We start from the raw sequence: 20,252 nt of genomic DNA, 5'->3' as shown, positions 1-20,252 counted from the left end.
GGGAGCTTTGACATGCTTGAAGCAAGATGGCAGTGAGTCTTGGTGGTTGTCCAAAACACTGTAAGAGTACAGCCTGTGGCCTCCGTGCTAGCAAACAAGCTAAGTGTTGTGGCGGGTAGCTATGAAAGGCCTGGCGTATGCGCTGTATGCGCCTCAGCTATGAATACGCGATGAGCAGGTGCAGTCTGCGTGATAGCAATCGTTGCAGCTATTGAAGCACATCGTAGAAGGGTCAAACTGTGTTCTAAGTGCCGGAAATTGATTCAGTAAGGCACGTTGTAAAGGTCGAGCATTATATAAAGAGATTAGGCGTGACCTGAATCACTACTACGGATTAGTTGCCCTTGAAATGTGCGTAACTTGACGCTCCACAAGGAAAAGCATGGCAATAGTGTGCTTAATGTGCGGTTAACCGCGCAACCAGCACTTTCGGAAATTTTAGCCAGGCCTGCATGTGCTGCCAATACCGATATGTCCGTACCCTAGACGAAGACACCTCTCGCGGCGGCATCTCTTCAGGCTGCGTTAAGACAGAATGCATCGGAAAAGTGCTTGCATTGTGAGTGTTCTCATCTAAAAACACAGAAACGTATTTGTGTGAAGCATCCAGGATGATCCCTCTCCGATTATTAAAAAGGATGGGTTGAGAATCCTGGTGACTAAAGCCCATATACTGGCGATAGGCATTAGACATCATTCTGTTCTCAACAGTAGTAAATAACCATGTTTCACTATTTCCCCTCTTTATGTTCATACCGTTACCATACGTATTGCGGTTAAGAAATTGAAAGTAGTACGTTCCTTCTCAGTGCATGTGCACTTGTTGGAAAACCTGAAGCCAGCACCGTTATATCATTTTCCAAGATAGGGAGCGAAGTAAATTGCTGTTCCACGGCGCTCCACGTGAACACCAAGTACATTAACCATTCGAGGGTGAGGCACTGGTGATTTGCCACACTATGTGCTGTTGGAGCTGCGTTATGTATTCGCCTTGGTTCTGAAACATAAAGTGAGCTTGGCGGTCATGGCAACTTCTAGAGAGAGAAGACAGAAAGACGTCTGAAGCGAACACACCGGTGCCTGGGAGTCTTACTCGCAGTAGACGAACGATGTCGCTGCGCATTCGTCTTCCTTTGAATGATTGCGTTCTAGAGCGAACGCATCTTTACAGGCTGGATCCTTATATGACATTTGGAATGCCATGTGGCATTCGACGTAGGCTATGCGACTCTTTTCACAGGCTTAGACTAGGCGTTGGCTTTAAGCGACAATATTTGCATCGCATGTGATTCGGGGACTCGCCAGACTGGTACGTGCAGTGTGTTTGAGGCAGTGGAGCACATTGTTGACTGTCCCAACCCAAATATCACTGTGAACGGCAGGAAATGAACCTCTTCGTTAGCACCAATTATCAACAGGCCATTCTGTGAAAATGTGTTACTGGCCCCTGGGCCGCACATAATATCAATGGACCGAGAAATCAAGGCTCTCTTGAATTTTAATCAGTAGGCGCCTAGATTTAAAGCTGTGAACAGGCCTTTCGGTCTCGCACATGTATCCAATCGCATCCGAGTGTCTATTATTTTCATCACTCCTCCTCACACCTCTTTTTTTCTCCTCTTCCCATTTTTTTTCTTGTTCCCGTCCGTCCGTCCATTCGTCTGTCTGTCTGTCTGTCTGTTATTCCGCATGTTTCTACGTCTATATTTGCGTGCTTGCTTGTTTTTTTTTTCTTGTTTTCTTGTTCACTTGCGTGTTTGTTTGTTTGTTTGTTTCGTCCGTCTGTAGTACAAGTGGCTGTTTTCTTCACACGTGGTGGTTGCAGTCTACTTTTGCATAATGAAGGAATACACCGAAATGGCAATAAAATGGCAAGAAGGTAAATGCAAGTTTTATATTACTACGCGTAGCGAAGGAAATCTTCGGAAGGACAAATATTATGGTTTATGTTCTTCCAGGTAAACTCTACTTTTCTGATGCATCATATGAGAAAGAATATTGCGAATTCATAAAGGAACGAAACCTTCTTTTACAAAAATTACGTGAATAAGACCACCTACAAGACACGCAAGATTGTTCTATGGTAGGCGTAGCATTACTTACTTTGCCATTTATCCTCGTAGATTCGTCTTTACAACCATTCGGATGAGTCCAGGGGGCTAGATCTGAAATCAAATCGTATCCATTTTTTTACGTTGCGATAAAGAGAAACAATAAGATATAAGATATGGACCTCGCAAGTAAGAATAATCTTTTAGCTTTAAATCTTCAACAACGAAACAAGAAAAAATAAAAGTATTCACGCCCCGGTCGTGGCTCAGTGACGCTCATCCCATCTACAGCTCGTCTCAAATTGCCTTGTAGTTTTCGCGCTGTTTAATTAGGCCATGGTATTCTGCATGCTGCCGTTCGAAATACAGTATCCGTGACTTGGGAACGTGCTGTCATGGCGCCACCAGGTGAATGGCGCCTTATACGCGTGCTGTAACGCATGTGTTATATATGAGTTCAAGGAGCGTTTTGTGGCATCTGCTATTATGTAACCAACGAGCATAGCTAAATACACTGCACTGCAGTGGAACCCTGCTCGCAAAAGGAGACAATAGTGCTCCATTTTTACAATTGTTAAAGTTGATAATAAGTGCCCCGGCATCTCCTTCCGTCACATGGAGGGAAGTGTTTGTACACGTTGCGCCCAGGGGAAGTGCGGCCAATTCTAAGTACAGGTGACAGCTGGCGTAGGAACCACCCCAGCACGCAGCCTCACAAACACAATTTTATCCGCTATGTCAGAGTTTATCCGCCCTAGTACTGTGTTCGTGACATACTTGGAATGTTTAATTGCCAGTATACCTTCCCTCTTTTTTGTTATTTTCCTTTCAATGGAAGAGGGGGGATTACACTGTTTAAGGCTAAGCTTTCCCGACCTCTTCACCTGGCTTTCTGGGGGCTGCTGCTGCTGTGGTCCTGCTCGCGCGCGCTTCTGGGTTTCTTGCAGCCCCACCAGATGGCGCTCACCGCCGCGCATCCCAGCCGCCACCCCCCCCCCCCCCCCCGCGCCAGCGGTCCACAGTTTGCGCGTATGGCACGAGCTGTGCTTGTTTTCCTATGAGACAAAAATGCCTGTGCTGGGCTGTGGAAGTCGCGTGCTGGGCTATGGTAGCGTAAACATTACAATAGCCCGTCGCCTGAAGAGAGCGCTTGCAGCTGGCATCTCAACAGCGTGCTGGCCACGTGTGCAGAAGGAGCACGCGTAAATACGTGCCAGCAAAATGGCTCCAAAGCGTGCTCTCGGCGTCGAGGACACCCAGGCCCGAACGAAGCGTCGCGCGGAACGGGAGCGTCTTCGCCACGCAGCGGAACGTGATGCCCACCGTGAATGCATTTATACAGTGTATGCATAGAATTATAAAATGTGTTGAATTACGTACAGCCCCGTAATTCAATTAACGGTTAACACTTCTGCAATGTGAATCAAAGCAAACAGCCTACAAAGCTTCGCTTACATCGATTCCCGCCGTACGTGGGATCCCCCCCTTTTTTTTTTCATATATAGCCTGGGCTTAGGCGGGTTGTTATTTCATAGGCATTGTAGTTAAGAAACAAAGAGTTGTGAGGAATGTAGACGTTGCTTTAACTATATTTAGGGAAAATGAAGAATAAATAGGCTTGTTAGCCTCGTCCCTGTTTTATAGGTGTACGATTTAATATCTACACTTACTTGCGGTGACGCAGGATCCGTTGCGGCAAACTCCAGTTCTCTTCATGTACTCGCTCTGGCCGTTTTGCTGCGGGAGCTAGTCGCAAAAACAGTAAATGGAGCTCTGCCATTTATCGTAAAATGCAGTCACCTGTGGTACAGGCCACGTATGTCCGACCGAAGAAATGCTTACCGCGCATAACCTTCCATCGTCCAGCCTCGTTTCCTTCCAGCTGTTATTTTTCAGCTCATGACAGCTCGCGATACATCCAAGAACAACTTTAAGCTGAAAAGAATCGCCAGGGAACAAAGAGAGGGCCTTTTTTGAGTTCCTTTGGCTTCAATGAAATTACAGTCTTCAAGCCATATACTTTATTACAATTGCCTACAGACAGACTTGGGTACCCTCACGAGAGCGAGCCCTCATGAGAGCATTCCTTACCCTCATCTGCCCTCATCCTCATGTGGTGAGGTGAGGGTGAGGTGAGGGGGAGGTACGGGAGGGTGGACGTTGCGAGGTGAGGGCGAGAAAGGGTGCGGTGACAACATGAGGCTAAATGCGTAAAAGGCGACTGATATTGTTGAAGTACAGAAAAGTCACTCAGACGGTATGCCTGGTGGGTTTAAGGTTTAAAGTTGTGAAGTGCGCTGGCAGAAAGTCTCTCTAGCGCAGATGTACGTCAAAGCCCACTTTTAACTCACCAAAGTCATAAATGGCAGTTGATGCTAGCTGTAGCTCAACCTATGGAAAGCTGTAGCCACTGTAAGCAGCAACGAGAGCGGGATGAGCCACGGCGACTTTTTGGCATCACTCCGAGATTCATTTATTTTTTCATTGAGCAACACCCTTCAGCGCACTCCTTTATCCGAAGTGAACAGCCTGGAATTTACTTTTTCTTGCTCTAATTAAATGTACAGAAAAATTGAGCTTGAGAATTGTCGGGCCGTGATAGCGTGTGTGGACGCATGAACTAAAGGAAATGTCAAGATGAAGAAAAACATGCCGGTAATATAGCCAGAAATTGTCTACAGTATAGGCACGTAATCGGGGGGGGGGGGGGCAGCCCCCCCCCGAAATTAAGCGGCATACACCCCCTCCCCCTCCCCGCATCCGCCCCACGCCACCACTCCTCACACACATCCCCAGAGCGCCGACAAATCATTCTACTCGGCGGTGAACATTTTGCTGCCTTTTACAGCGAAAGCATTGTATGACTAACTTCCGTAGTTTTTTTCGGCGTCCGTTAACAGAAAAAATCATCATGTGGGCCGATCCTGGTGATAGTCCAAAAAGGGTCCAAGATCAATGGCACATACCCCTGTGGACTTGGGAACCTATAACATGCCCTTCAGTATCTTCGGGATGGGCCCACGTATGGAGAGTGCTTAACGCCTGCTTCACCTCCACCGCGTGTCGGCCCGGCATTGCACTACCTTGGGGATGGACCCACGTCTGGGGAGTGCTTAACGCCTGCTTCACCTCCGCCGCTGGTGGGCCCGGTATTGCAATACCTTCGGGATCGGCTTACGTATGGAGAGTTCATAATGCCTGCTTCACCTTCATCGCGGTTCAGCCCGGCATTGCACTACCTTCGGGATGGACCCACGTATGAGGAGCGCTTAACGCCTGCTTCACCTCCACCGGGGGTCGACCCGGTGTTGCACTATCTTCGGGACCGGCCCACGTGCTTAACGCCTGCTTCACCTCCGCGGCAGATCGGCTCGATATTGCACTATCTTCAGGCCGACCCGCAGCGGAGGCGAAACACTTTGCCTTTCGTTTCAGAGCTTTGATTGTCTTCAGCTTTCGCTGCCATTCCATCTTCACAGAGTGGAACGGTTGTCAAGTTTTTCACTCCTTTTGGATGGTGGTAGATATCGGCATCTGCTGGGGTGTGGAGGCCAGTTTTCTCATCGATTCGGTGCCCGCGTGATTAACTCAAGATGAATTTAGTTGTCACCATCTATTGCAGAAGGCAGGGCGTAGTTTATGGTTTTAACGATAATATTTTATTTTATTTATAATGCCCAGCACTCACCATCTATTGCAGCAGGCAGGGCGTAGTTTATGGGTTTAATTATAATATTTTATTTTATTTATAATGCCCAACACAATTTTTATTTCACCATCAATGCAACGATCACGCGCATCGCTGTATCTACGTTAATTCAAACTTCTTTGTTTAGACTGATCCAGGGGCCAGGACAGGGTCACGGTTCATAGTGAGCGGGTCTGTATGCTAGTGGGACGAGTTGTGGCCGGAGAAAACGCGAGTTGTGGCTAACTTTTCCTTTTGCTTCATTGTTTCCTCGAGTGATGGCTCGCCACGACGCTGGCAGAGTCTCGGAACTATATATCCGCGATATGGCTTAGATAAGGTGGAAAATAAGATATTGCGAAACAGCGTTCATCATCCAACCCTGCAATAACCGTTCAACCGATAAGTAATATCACTGTCACCCGTTACCTCGTCTGGTTTTTCTCTAATTGTACAGCACTTTTCGTGCAAAATTGGCAACTGGAAAGAAAGAGTCGCAAGGAGAAGAGAAATTAAGCGATCTAATAAGGCAGAAAGCCAAGGCAACAGCCAAACAGGGAGGAAAAGCGAAAATTTTTTGTGAAAATATTTATGGGTCAACATCTTTTTATTTAAAAAGGAAGCAGAGGAAATGCCGCCGGATGTGGAGAATAATTGCCTGTGTTTTGAATGACTCTTCTAGAGTTATCAATCGAGCCGCCTGACGTAGCCACTTCTCTGCTATGCTAATGGGGGTGTTTTTCTAACCTTCCACAGTGGGCGCGCGTCTAGAACCGCAGCTTCCTGCGCTCGATGAAGTTGTACGGGATTGGTGACCACGCATAGCTACGCAACTTCCCGAATAATATCACTAGTCAGTTTTGGCACTTGGTAGAGCAGTAAAGGAGGGATCCAAAAGAACTGTGATTGTTCCGCAAATATACATTTTTCTATAATTCTTCCAGAGCTAATTCAAGAAACGCTACTAGAAATCTTCATTTTCCACTTTCGCTGGTTAACTTGTTCTTGGCAAGGTTCTTCCTGCGCATCATTTATGTGCGAGTCCATTTGATGTGGTTCTTTGTTTGCCAAGTAAAGAAAAGGTGCATCTCAGAGGCGTACCTGTGAGATACACGTTATTTCAATTCTCTTTTGCGGGTTTACGCGTCTTTATGGCGAATGGTGGGCATTATTCACATTTGTACTAGTAAAAGTACCCTCTTCCTCATTTGCATAGAAAAGTTACCTAAGGTCGCCCCCCCCCCCGCCTCCTAAAAAAAATCCTGCGTACGTGCCTGGTCTATGGTGCAACCAAAACTTGTTAGTTTTCTTCTTAAGCTCGCGCACGGCAACGACAGACGAAAGGAGTCTAAACACTGCGGTCGTTTGACTCCTCTCCTTGTGCTTCTCACCCAGATTGCAGAAATTTGGGCGCTAAGTTCTTGGCTGCTTAACTTCCTTTCAAAACCTATGTGCGTCGAAAAGACACTGTGCACACTTGTGCACTCTGTGAGTTCTCACTTCAGTGTACAAAGAAGAGCACTCTCCGTCGCGCTTAAAACACTCGACAATCGTTCCCTCATAAGAAACAGAATTAGGAGGCACCAAGCCAAAACGACGTCGGCCTGGGTGACCAAAGTGTTTTTTAACGCGATTAGCATTCTTTGCCTACTTCGGGTGTTTTGAGCCTGTCCGTCCGCCCATCCGTATCCGTCCGTCCGTCCGTCCGTCCGTCCATCCATCCATCCATCCATCCGTCCGTCCGTCCGTCCGTCCGTCCGTCCGTCCGTCCGTCCGTCCGTCCGTCCGTCCGTCCGTCTGTCTGTCTGTCTGTCTGTCTGTCTGTCTGTCTGTCTGTCTGTCCGTCCGTCCGTCCGTCCGTCCGTCCGTCCGTCCGTCCGTCCGTCCGTCCGTCCGTCCGTCCGTCCGTCCGTCCGTCCGTCCGTCCGTCTGTCTGTCTGTCTGTCTGTCTGTCTGTCTGTCTGTCTGTCTGTCTGTCTGTCTGTCTGTCTGTCTGTCTGTCTGTCTGTCTGTCTGTCTGTCTGTCTGTCTGTCTGTCTGTCTGTCTGTCTGTCTGTCTGTCTGTCTGTCTGTCTGTCTGTCTGTCTGTCTGTCTGTCTGTCTGTCTGTCTGTCTGTCTGTCTGTCTGTCTGTCTGTCTGTCTGTCTGTCTGTCTGTCTGTCTGTCTGTCTGTCTGTCTGTCTGTCTGTCTGTCTGTCTGTCTGTCTGTCTGTCTGTCTGTCTGTCTGTCTGTCTGTCTGTCTGTCTGTCTGTCTGTCTGTCTGTCTGTCTGTCTGTCTGTCTGTCTGTCTGTCTGTCTGTCTGTCTGTCTGTCTGTCTGTCTGTCTGTCTGTCTGTCTGTCTGTCTGTCTGTCTGTCTGTCTGTCTGTCTGTCTGTCTGTCTGTCTGTCTGTCTGTCTGTCTGTCTGTCTGTCTGTCTGTCTGTCTGTCTGTCTGTCTGTCTGTCTGTCTGTCTGTCTGTCTGTCTGTCTGTCTGTCTGTCTGTCTGTCTGTCTGTCTGTCTGTCTGTCTGTCTGTCTGTCTGTCTGTCTGTCTGTCTGTCTGTCTGTCTGTCTGTCTGTCTGTCTGTCTGTCTGTCTGTCTGTCTGTCTGTCTGTCTGTCTGTCTGTCTGTCTGTCTGTCTGTCTGTCTGTCTGTCTGTCTGTCTGTCTGTCTGTCTGTCTGTCTGTCTGTCTGTCTGTCTGTCTGTCTGTCTGTCTGTCTGTCTGTCTGTCTGTCTGTCTGTCTGTCTGTCTGTCTGTCTGTCTGTCTGTCTGTCTGTCTGTCTGTCTGTCTGTCTGTCTGTCTGTCTGTCTGTCTGTCTGTCTGTCTGTCTGTCTGTCTGTCTGTCTGTCTGTCTGTCTGTCTGTCTGTCTGTCTGTCTGTCTGTCTGTCTGTCTGTCTGTCTGTCTGTCTGTCCAGCCTCGTGCGCCAACCCAGTGGCATTTGTTTACCAGCTTGGGCTACTAGCTATGTGCTCGTGGTCGTAAAGCCGCGGGGTCTTTCCGCCATCGTCATTCCAGCTCAGACATCTGACCCTCGTCATAGCATTGTCTTCGTGCCTCCTTCGTCGACCCAGTCGTCCAAGTTGTCAAGCAACTCGGGCTTCTAGGTATGTGCTTGTGGTTATTATGCCATCGGGCCACTGCATCGTCGTCATTCCAGCTCTGCCATCCTACTCTCGTCATGCCATCGCCGTCACACCATTGTCACCACACAGTGCTTGTGATGCACTTGTCTTCACACCATGGTCATCATACACTCGTCGTCATCCCGTTGCCCTCGTATTGTTGGGATGCCATCATCGCCATTGAGTCGTCGTCATACTAGCATCGTCGTGATGCCGCCGTGGGTGTTCTATCGCCATCATTCTAGCTTCATCGTCTGACTCTCTCATGCCATCGTCGTCACACCATCGTCGTCATACAAACTTTCTGATAAAGTGGTCGTCACGCCATCACCATCATGCACTCGTAGTAATCCAATTGTCACCATAACGTTGTACCATCGTCGCCCTTGGGTTGTCGTACAGTCGTCTTTGTGTACTCTTTGCGATATCGTCGTTGTGTTGCCGCCGTAATTGTTTCATCATCAGCAGCAGCCTGGTTACGCCCACTGCAGGGCAAGGGCCTCTCCCATACTTCTCCAATTACCCCGGTGATGTGATAATTGTGACCATGTTGTCCCTGCAAACTTCTTAATCTCATCCGCCCACCTAACTTTCTGCCGCCCTTCCCTTGGAATCCAGTCCATAACCCTTAATGAGCATCGGTTATCTTCCCTCCTCGTTAAATGTCCTGCCCATACCCATTTCTTTTTCTGATTTCAACTAAGATGTCATTAACTCGTGTTTGTTCCCTCACTCAATCTGCTCTTTTCTTATCCCCTTAACGTTACACCCATCATTCTTCTTTCCATAGCTCGTTGCGTCGTCCTCAATTTGAGTAGAGCCCTTTTCGTAAACCTCCAGCTTTCTGCCCGGTACGTGAGTACTGGTAAGACACAGCTATTATACACTTTTCTCTTTGGAGATAATGGCAACCTGCTGTTCATGATCTGAGAATGCCTGCCAAACGCACCCCAGCCCATTCTTATTCTGATTATTTCAGTCTCATGATCCGGATCCGCGGTCACTACCTGCCCTAAGTAGATGTATTCCCTTACCCCTTCAAGTGCCTCGCTACTTATCGTAAGCTGCTGTTCTCTTCCGAGACTGTTAAACATTACTTTAGTTTTCTGCAGATTAATTTTTAGACCCACCCTTCTGCTTTGCCTCTCCAGGTCAGTGAGCATGCATTGCAATTGGTCCCCTGAGTTACTAAGCAAGGCAATATCATCAGCGGATCTCAAGTTACTAAGGTATTCTACATTAACTTTTATCCCCAATTCTTTCCAATGCAGGTCTCTGAATACCTCCTGTAAACAGGCTGTGAATAGCATTGGAGAGATCGTATCTCCCTGCCGGACGCCTTTCTTTATTGGGATTTTGTTGCTTTCTTTGTGGAGGAGTATGGTGGCTGTGGAGCCGCTATAGATATCTTTCAGTATTTTTACATACGGCTCGTCTACATCCTGATTCCGTAATGCCTCTATGACTGCTGAGGTTTCGACAGAATCAAAAGCTTTCTCGTAATCAATGAAAGCTATATATAAGGGTTGGTTATATTCCGCACATTTCTCTATCACCTGATTGATAGTGTGAATATGGTCCATCGTTTAGTAACCTTTAGGTAATCCTGCCTGGTCCTTTGTTTGACAGAAGTCTAAGGTGTTCCTGATTCTATTTGCGATTACCTTAGTAAATAGTTGGTAGGCAACTGACAGTAAGCTGATAGGTCTATAATTTTTTTCAAGTCTTTGGCGTCCCCTTTCTTATGGATTAGGATTATGTTAGCGTTCTTCCAAGATTCCGGCACGCTCGAGGTCATGAGGCATTGCGTATACAGGGTGGCCAGTTTCTCTAGAACAATCTGCCCACCATCCTTCAACACATCTGCTGTTACCTGATCCTCCCCAGCTGCCTTCCCCCTTCGCATAGCTCCCAAGGCTTTCTTTACTTCTTCCGGCGTTACCTTTAGGATTTCGAATTCCTCTAGACTATTTTCTCTTCCATTATCGTCGTGAGTGCCACTGGTACTGTATAAACCTCTATAGAATTCCTCAGCCACTTGAACTATATCATCTATATTAGTAATGATATTGCCGGCTTTGTCTCTTAACGCATACATCTGATTCTTGCCTATTCCTAGTTTCTTCTTCACTGCTTTTAGGCTTCCTCCGTTCCTGAAAGCATGTTCAATACTATCCATATTATACTTCCTTAAGACAGCTAGCTGTCTTACGCTTGTTGATTAACTTGGAAAGTTCAGCCAGTTCTATTCTAGCTCTAGGGTTAGAGGCTTTCATGCATTGGCGTTTCTTAATCAGATCTTTCGTCTCCTGCGATAGCTTACTGGTATCCTGTCTAACGACGTTACCACCGACTTCTATTCCACACTCCTTAATGATGCCCATAAGATTGCCGTTCATTGCTTCAACACTAAGTCCTCTTCCTGAGTTTGTAGCTTGATCCGGAATTCCTCTATTTTCCCTCTTACCACTGACTAATTCACCGGCTTCTTATGTACCAGTTTCTTCCGTTCCCACCTCAAGCCTAGGCAAATTCGAATTCTTACCATCCTATGATCACTGCAGCGCACCTTGCCGAGCACGTCCACATCTTCTTTGATGTCAGGGTTAGAGCAGAGTATGAAGTCTTTTTCATTTCTAGTATCGCCATTTCGGCTTCTCCTCGTCCACTTTCGGCTATCCCGCTTGCGGAAGAAGGTATTCATCATCGGCATATTATTCTGTTCTGCAGACTCTATTAATAGCTCTCCCTTGCTTTTCCTAGAGCCTATGCCATATTCCCCCACTGACTTTTCTCCAGCCTGCCTCTTGCCTACCCTGGCATTGAAATCGCCCATCAATATAGTGTATTTTGTTTTGATATTACCCATCGCCGATTCTACGTCTTCATAGAAGCTTTCGACTTGCTTGTCATTATGATGGGATGTAGGGGCGTAGACCTGTACGACCTTCAATTTGTACCTCTTATTAAGTTTCACAAGAACACCTGGCCAGCTCGCGTTAATGGTATAGAATTCCTGTATGTTACCAGCTACATCCTTATTAATCAGGAATCCGACTCCTAGTTTTCGTCTCTCCGCTAAGCCGCGGTAGCACGGGGCGTGCCCGCTTTTTAGCACTGTATGTGCTTCTTTTGTCCTCCTAACCTCACTGAGCCCTAGTATATCCTACTTACTGCCCTCTAATTCCTCCACTAGCACTGCTAGACTCGCCTCACTAGATAACCTTCCAGCGTTAAACGTTCCCAGGTTGAGAGTTCAATGGCGGCCTGTCCGGACCCAGATATTCTTAGCACGCCCTGCTGCGTCACAGGTCTGACCGCCGCCGTGGTCAGTTGCTTCGCAGCTGCTGGGGACTGAGGGCCGGGGTTTTACTGTTTTATTCATATAGAAGGTTGTGGCCAAGTACTGCACCAGGGTGGCCAATCCTGCTCTGGTGCGGGAGTGCATTACCGGTTCTGGTCACCGGGATCAGGCCGCATTCCAGGCCTGTTGATGCAATTTGATGAACACGCGGATTTTTTCTTATTTTTTTTAATCCGGTGGAAAATTGCGCGGCACTGTGATTCGAACCTCGGTCCTCTTGCATGCGAGGCGGATGCTCTACCTCTATACCACCGCTGCGCCGCGTAATTGTTTCATCATCATTCTAACTGCGCCATTCCGTTCTCGCCAAGCCGTCGTCGTCACCCCATCATCGTCACACATTCGCCGTCATCCCATTGTTATCCTGCCATCGTCATCATACCGCCTTCGTCGTTCCATAAGCAGCTTTCCTTCTTCGTCATTTTACCACAATCATGCGGTAGTCAGTCGATCTTGATTATGCCGCCGTTGTGATGTCCTCGTTGTCAATGCGTCGTCGTCATACAGTCACTATCATGCATTATTTGTCACGCCTCCGTCGTCATGCCATCGTGGTCGTGCCATAGTCGTCATTCCAGCTTCGTCATCCGTTGTCGTCATACCACCTTTGCCGTTCCGTCGGTGTCATTCCTACTTCGTCAATCCGTTGTCGTCACTGAGCTTATACACTACTCGACATGCATTTATGCTCATGGGCGACCTTGGCAAGCGAGGGCCATAGCAAAGTGGGCCGATACTAGAGACAGTGTACTTCGCATGTAGCCGACGCAGCGGAGAGAGAGAGAAGAGATAAAAGGGAAGGAAAAACAAGGAGGTTAGCCAGCGTAAGTACCGGCCGGCTACCCTGTACTGGGGAAAGGGGTAAAGGGAATAAAAGATGAGCGAAGACACATAAAAAAGGAAGCGAAAGTCTCAGAATAATCACTGTAAATTGTAAATAAACGTGAGTTCTGCAAAATGGTGTGTCATTACATTGCTTGACTGCTAATCGCATTACCATCGCATTAAAATGAGCTCTGCTGTATTTTTTTTTCATGCATGCGTGACAGCTTGAAACTGTTGGTAGCTAGCTGCCTCACTACGAGTTTTTGGTCACCTCCTTCTAATTACCGTAGCCTTATCTACCCTTCCACCGGCACAGTATATAAACCGGGCATATGCTATGGTTAACCGCTCTATCATTTTATATTTTCTCTTCTATCTAGCAGATTATCATCTCCATTGCATACAGCATTCTCGTGGTCTCACTGGTGTATTTGCACATTTCGTGGTTGCTGTTGTCATTGTTGTTGTCGTTTTCATCCCGTAGTCGGAATCTGCGTTATTTAATTTTTTCTCGTGGCGCTCCGCTTTTCAAAAATATCAGCCACACAACGAAACTTTAAAGGTCAATTCGTAATTGTATTGTAATTTAGAGTTGTTATTTATTTTTTTACTGTATTAACGTTTCATCTGTATTTTCAAGTTCATTGTACCTTACTTTTAGCATAACAGTTCATGGCATCTATGAAGAGATCGAAAAAAAGAAATTACCATTTTGTTCATTTGAGTCTTGTTCACCTTGCAGAGGCGGTCGTAAGGGTCAACCACTGGAAACAATATACCAAATTCAAGAATCACTATGAGCAATGTATTCTACCCCGTACGGACGTGAGTAGCTATGCTACAACAACCTTAATATATCCTTTTTCATTTTTATATTGCATCTATAAGCACAGCAGGACATGTACTAGCTCCTTGTGCTTCTTCTTGTGTTTGAAATGCTAGCGCCATTCTCAACTAGCCATCGCCCCTATATACCTGACGTCTCCACACGCGAACCGCTCTTGAACGCCGTCGCGCAATGTGCACGGGGCAAGCCGTGTACGTCTTGCAACACTACATGAATGAAAATTATATGCACATGAGATGTGCACTCCGAGGTAGCACAAGCACGGTGTAGCCTCCTGCCAGATCAGAGTAAATGAATAAACAATGAAGTCAGCAGAGTGTACAAAATGAACCAAACTTAAATAATATTTGGAGTTTTACGTGCCAAAACCACTTTCTGATTATGAGGCACGCCGTAGTGGAGGACTCCGGAAATTTTGACCACCTGGGGTTCTTTAACGTGCACCTAAATCTAAGCACACGGGTGTTTTTCGCATTTCGCCCCCATCGAAATGCGGCCGCCGTGGCCGGGATTCGATCCCGCCACCTCGTGCTCAGCAGCCCAACACCATAGCCACTGAGCAACCACGGCGGGTAAACCAAACTTCACGCAGACCCATAATCGTATGTGGACGTTCCTGAGAGGCGCTTCTCCTTCGAAAGAGCATGTTGCTGGAACGCGTCTGGGGTGTTCGCCCCCACTTCACGATTTGCCACATCTGGGGCCGAAATCACAAGGTTTCTCGTCTGTAAGTGCTCTTTGTTGCAGCCAGAAAAGAACAGCGAGACGACCAGACGAGGAGTCACATACGCACACGTTTAATGGTCTCTCAGACGTGTTCTATCTCAAGAAGAAGAGCACGCGCTGCCAGATCGCCGATAACGCGCGGTCACAGGGAACTATGTCTACCCGCTTTCACTAGATGGCAGCATGTACAATATCTCCGCAACAGAGCAAGCCAAGTTCGCTGCAGCAGGCGGCTTCACGCACCTCCCACTTCCAGTATGCATGTGGGAAGTGTCTTGGCAACACGAACGGGCGTCTGCTACACCGTCACTGATACAAAAATTTTCTGCGTTGGTTGTTGGTTTTAGCAGGAGAATAGCAGGGGAATGATGGGCGGCACCAATCTGACGAGTAATAAGAGTGCCCCGAGTGTCAAATGTGCTTCTTATGAAGCCTACGCGATCCGGGACCGCCTGGCCTTGCAATGGCTTCTGGACGCCACAAATGTAGTCCGGACCTCCGGAAAATGTTCCCGCTACCCAGGAGCATGCTGTAATTGTAACAGTACTGCAGACGGTCAAACCTGGCCTTCTCGCCTGTCTGCGATCATTGTCCTTGCATTCTATACGCAAGCTTCATAGCACGTTGTATAGTCATGCGTCACTCCCCTAAATTAGTTGAACCACATGTGAATGGTAATACTTGACAAAGACTGGTTTGAGGCCTCTGAGGATGGTTGTGAGCGCCTTTCTTCTACTATATTCGACGGCGGCACATTCAGTAATGTAAACCACGCGGCTGTTCTTCGCAAGTCCTATCATGTGTGCACTTTCGCCCACCTTTATGTTGGAACCACGCATTTTCTGTGCCACTGGCTGACGTGAAGCGTGCCTCCGGTTCTCGCATTATTGAATCCAGCCCTTTTTTATGCGGCTGTTCTACCTTTCGACATTTAGCGCGGAATCTATCTCGGCCATATCAAGCGTTTATGCTTGGTATGGCCGAGATATGGCTTGGTATGGTTATGCTATGGGACACTATAGCGTAAAGCTATTCCAAACTGTTTCTATTATAGTTCACCAATCGACTCTTCACGATTGGTCACAAAGCTTTCCAGCCACCCCCAACTTCGCCTGTCTGTCACGTGACGTCACGAAAGCCGCGATAGCTTTCCATCTGATATGAAGCGTACACGCAGATCATGCATGATTATGCCGAACAAAAGAAAACGTATTATTTCTGATGCGATGCTTCTTTGCCACTAGCCTTCTGCTATTGGTCAAAAGTTCTCGGGCTGCGACCACTTCGCCTGTCTGTCACGCGACGTCACAAAAACAGCGAAAATTCACCGCGTCAAAGTGACCTGTATGCGTTAAAAATGTATTAATATGCCGAACAAAACTGCATTTTTTTATCAACAGCGGGAGACTGCCCCTTCCGAAATAATAGACGATTACTGCCCGTTCATCGCTCAGGCACTGGCTACTCTTACCAGCCGCAGAGCATGGATTTATTTCCATATCATAAACGTTTTTGCGTGACAATATAACGTTATCGAGCCCTTTAAGCACGTATACAATATCGCTCTGCCAACTCTTCTTTGCTGAGGATCCGTTCTGTCGGCATTTTTAACTTTCCGTTGCGCGCCGCCGCGATTTTCTAGCAGCCACCGCAAACTAAGTAAGGGAAAGCGAACCAATCACACACGCTGGCACCACCCTATTCATCCGGTTATCGATATCCAGTGCAGTGGCTCGGCCCTATCGAATCCCTCTTCACTTTAGCGTGCTCCTCGCCTCTTGTCACCTAATTAGTTAGGAAAAACCGCTCAATGTAGGTAGTGTTATTCGTTCTTGAGCAAACAAAAGTGACCTCCCATAAAGCCGGAGAGCGTTTGATTCGGCTGTTCAGACAACGCCGTGGGACATCGCCTGATGCTTGCGTCGGCGATTACGCAAATTTGACGTCAGGCGATTGGAAAAAGAATATTGGAATAGTTCTGCGTTACAGGACCCCTGATGTAAACCGATGAAACGACATGTTCATGAATGTGTTCATAATCAGTTTTGGTGCACGTTCATGTGAACCTGGTCTTCTCTGTTTTCTTCGGTTAAACATTCTGTCATTGTCTTACATGCAGTATTTCTAGTTATCCGCTTCATTGTTCGCCATGTGCAAAAGTTATTACAGCAGCTCTTCTTTCCTAGCGACTGCACAGATAGTGTCTACTCCGGTAACATGTTCTGCTACTGGTCGTTCTCGTGTTCACTTTAAATCGCGGTCTGGTTGTCCATACACTATAGGATGCTATGCCTGAGTTACGTTATTTTCAATGTGCGCGATATTTCCCCTTTCTGCCCTTATTTTCTTTCCGCTTTGTCTTACATTACAAAGACGCTTGGGTTTATTGTTGATGACTGGGACGGTCTGGCCCACGTTGGCCAATGTTCCCAGAATCTAATCATTTCAAAAAAGAAACATGATAAGCTCCCCCAAATCCCCCCCACCCCTTGAGTGCCAAGCAAGAAGCCCACAAGTGGCGCTGCGTGCTACGTGCACGAGGTGCAGTTCAGAAGTGCTGACTTTTTCCGAACTTGAAGGACACAGCTCTAAGAACAGATGGTGACAGGAGGAGACAAGCACGTACAGCACTGTGTAGGCGTCCTCTCTTTACCGTCCTGTGTTTAGCGCTGTATCCTACAAATTTCAGTAACGTAGACCAGCCCTAGTTCAACACGCTACTCCTGATTTTTCACTTGACAACAGCCTTGCTCCGAATCGCCAAGCGCTGCGGTCGGAGCAAGTTTTCCCAGACACCTGCCGAGCCTTTTCTTTGGGCGCACTCCGTGATCGGGTTATCAACGGTTATCGTGCTTGGAGCATATAGTTCCGCTCGTCTGAGAAATCGAGCATCCTTATTATACGTCGAGTTCATCGCATCGTCAAGCGCCTTTGTGTAGATCGCGCTAGGACTGGCCCAACATCTATTGGAATCTGCACTTCAGCATCGCTAAAGTACATCAGGCGCAGTTATATATATGAACCAGACCAAGATTTTGAAAAAACCTATGCTTTCTTCAGAACATAAATTGCGTGGATGTTGTTAGTGTTTATCTAAACTTACAGCACCATTTCCTTGCTCGTCTATTTTTTTAGTATTTAGCACAGATAAATTAATTAACCATTTAAATATAGCTTGACACGTTCAGGCGTCAATACGAAAGTTGTGGAGCTTGACAAATATTGCCCAACTCAGGTACTTCCAACGAGATAGACTTAGCGTGGCCACTTTTATTCGGGAAAAACGAAAGCCCGCGGAGGTATAAAAAATACCACGTGGCAGCTCGCTCTGTGCGCCCGAATGCGCCACGATTACAGCGCTCTCATGAGTGATTTGTAAAAACATCGCCAGCGCCGCGCCTTCCCTTCACTTACGAGAGAGGGCTTGAACCTTTGCTCGGCTCTGACATCACCGGCAGCGGCTGGCGAGGGCGCTCTGAAAAAGCGCTTCGTCAGCAGCCGCTCACGCCTGGCGACGAAGAACGTGATGTCATCAGCCGTTTATTCCGATATGACGAAAAGAACAATTTCTTTTCCAGTGTTCAAGTCGATGCGGAATATAAAAGATACGCACAAAACATGCGTCATACATCTGGAACCTGTGCGAGAGAGAGCATCATTTGTTACAACGCCGCTTTTCTTCCAAGCTGTGCCAGCGGCTAGATGCATGTAAGCTCGATTGTCTGTTACTGTCGTGCCGTGCAACCGTTTCGAAGAATTTGCCTAAAGCATGCCGTACTCAAGCGAGCAGAAGGCGAACATGGTCTTAGCCTTGGGAGCGGAACTGGGCGACAAGAGGAAAGCCGCCCAAGTATACCGAAATTGGCAATGTGTGGGAAGGCCTAGCACGAACACAATTATGAGGAGTTACTTGACGCTGAAAGAAATAGGTAGCTTCAAGACGCGGCACAAGAAGGGAACCATCAGTGAAGAGGCTGAAGGAGACATTTTGGCTTTCATGACTCCAGACCCTCATTCCAGCGTGCGTGATGTGAGTGGTGAGGTCGGAATTTCAAAGTCTTCCGTGTCAAGAGTTCTTAGAGAGGCTGCAATGCATCCGTATCACCTCCAACTGCATCAAAAACTGCAAGAAAGAGACTTTCAATGGCGGTTTGATTTCTCAAATTGTATCCTTGTGAACAGTGACGAAATGCAGGATTTTGTTGACAAAGTGCTCTGGACAGATGGGGCAACCGTCTCCAGAAATTCTCAAGTCGACATCCATAATGCGCATTACTGGAGCAATACGAACCCGCATTGAGTGGCGCAGACCATACACCAGTACCAATGGTCATTCAGTGTGTGGTGCGGTATCTTTGACGGAAGTATAATTGGCCCCATATTTTTTTTACCACATGCTCACTGCTCAGCGGTACTTGAACGACATCTTGGAAGGTCCAGTCGAATATTTTCGCTGTGATCTTCCTCTTGCGTTTTTAAAGCAAACTTGGTATAAGCACGACGGTGCACCAGCTCAGAGCAGCAGCTTTGCCCGAGCCCGTCTTGACGAAGCCTTCAAACGCCAGTGGGTCGGGCGGCATGGACCAGTGGCATTGCCTGCAAGGTCACCGGAATTGACACCTCTTGACTTCTTCTTGTGGGGACATGTGAAAAACTGAGTGTACGGCAAAACGTACAACTACACCAAAAGCGCTACAGGCAGAGATTGCTGAAGCCTGCAGCGAGATACCGTCTTGCGTCATCAAAGGAGCTACATCGGACGTGCTGAAAAGGTGCCAGTACTGCATTATGGCAGCGGGGGACTTGTTTGAACTCATTCTTTAGACAGACATCACAGCGAATAAATCTCAACAACCGTTATCCATGAAAAGAGCCATCTTTGTGAAACATTTATACGACGTGGAAAAAACACGTAAGTAATATGAAATTGCAAATTTTCTGCCGACAAGGAATGGACACGAAGCTAAAAAACAACTTTCCGTGTCAGTTTACAATTCTTCTTTTTGTGACAACCAGCGTAATTCACACAACGTTATCAAGCTTGTTATAATGCGTGTTTGCTTGTTGGGGTCTTCCTCCCAAATTAGAACGCATGAGGTTGTTATTTTTTCTACGCATGCATTCTGCTAGCGTGAGAATGAAATTATCGCCGCAGAAACGGGAGCCGCGCTGTATTGCAACTGCCGCCCGAACCCACTCGCGTTTATCTCGGAACCAAGCACAACGCGAAGCTCTGTCGTGAGCAGCACGAAAGGCGCGAAGCGAGCGATGTGTTTTTACAAGGCACGGTTGAGAGCGCTGTAATCGTGGTGCATTCGGGCGCACAGAGCGCGCTGTCACGTGGTATTTCTTCAACTCCGCGGGCTTTCGTTTTCCCTGAATAAAAATGACCACGCTAAGTGTATCTCGTTGGAAGTGCCTAGGTTGGGCAACATTTGTGGAGATCCACAACTTTCCCATTGACGCCTGAACGTTTCAAGCTATATTCAAAAAGGTAAATAATTCATCGCGGCTAAGTACTCAAAAAGACGAACAAGAATATGGTTCCGCAAGATTAGATAAACGCTAAGAACATCCACGCAATTTCTGTTCTGAAGAACGCATAGGTTTTTTCAAGATCTCGCTCCAAGTTAGCTGGGACA

The 20,252-nt window shown here is 47.3% G+C and overlaps 1 protein-coding gene across 1 annotated transcript in view; it reads right to left on the bottom strand.

Annotated features, from left to right (window-relative positions):
• Positions 1 to 20,252, bottom strand: part of LOC142574019 (uncharacterized) — a 59,778-nt gene that overhangs the window by 28,314 nt on the left and 11,212 nt on the right. Inside the window, exons 5-8 of the mRNA XM_075683212.1 lie at positions 13,746 to 13,801; positions 3,894 to 3,986; positions 3,722 to 3,797; positions 2,104 to 2,165 (exon numbers count right to left, since the gene is read on the bottom strand). Of these exons, the coding sequence (XP_075539327.1) occupies positions 2,104 to 2,165; positions 3,722 to 3,797; positions 3,894 to 3,986; positions 13,746 to 13,801 (287 nt within the window). The remainder of the gene's footprint in view (positions 1 to 2,103; positions 2,166 to 3,721; positions 3,798 to 3,893; positions 3,987 to 13,745; positions 13,802 to 20,252) is intronic.

The sequence above is a fragment of the Dermacentor variabilis genome, chromosome 3 (genome assembly GCF_050947875.1).
Source record: "Dermacentor variabilis isolate Ectoservices chromosome 3, ASM5094787v1, whole genome shotgun sequence".
NCBI classification, from domain to species: Eukaryota; Metazoa; Arthropoda; class Arachnida; order Ixodida; family Ixodidae; genus Dermacentor; species Dermacentor variabilis.
This window is presented reverse-complemented; position numbering and strand designations above follow the sequence as displayed.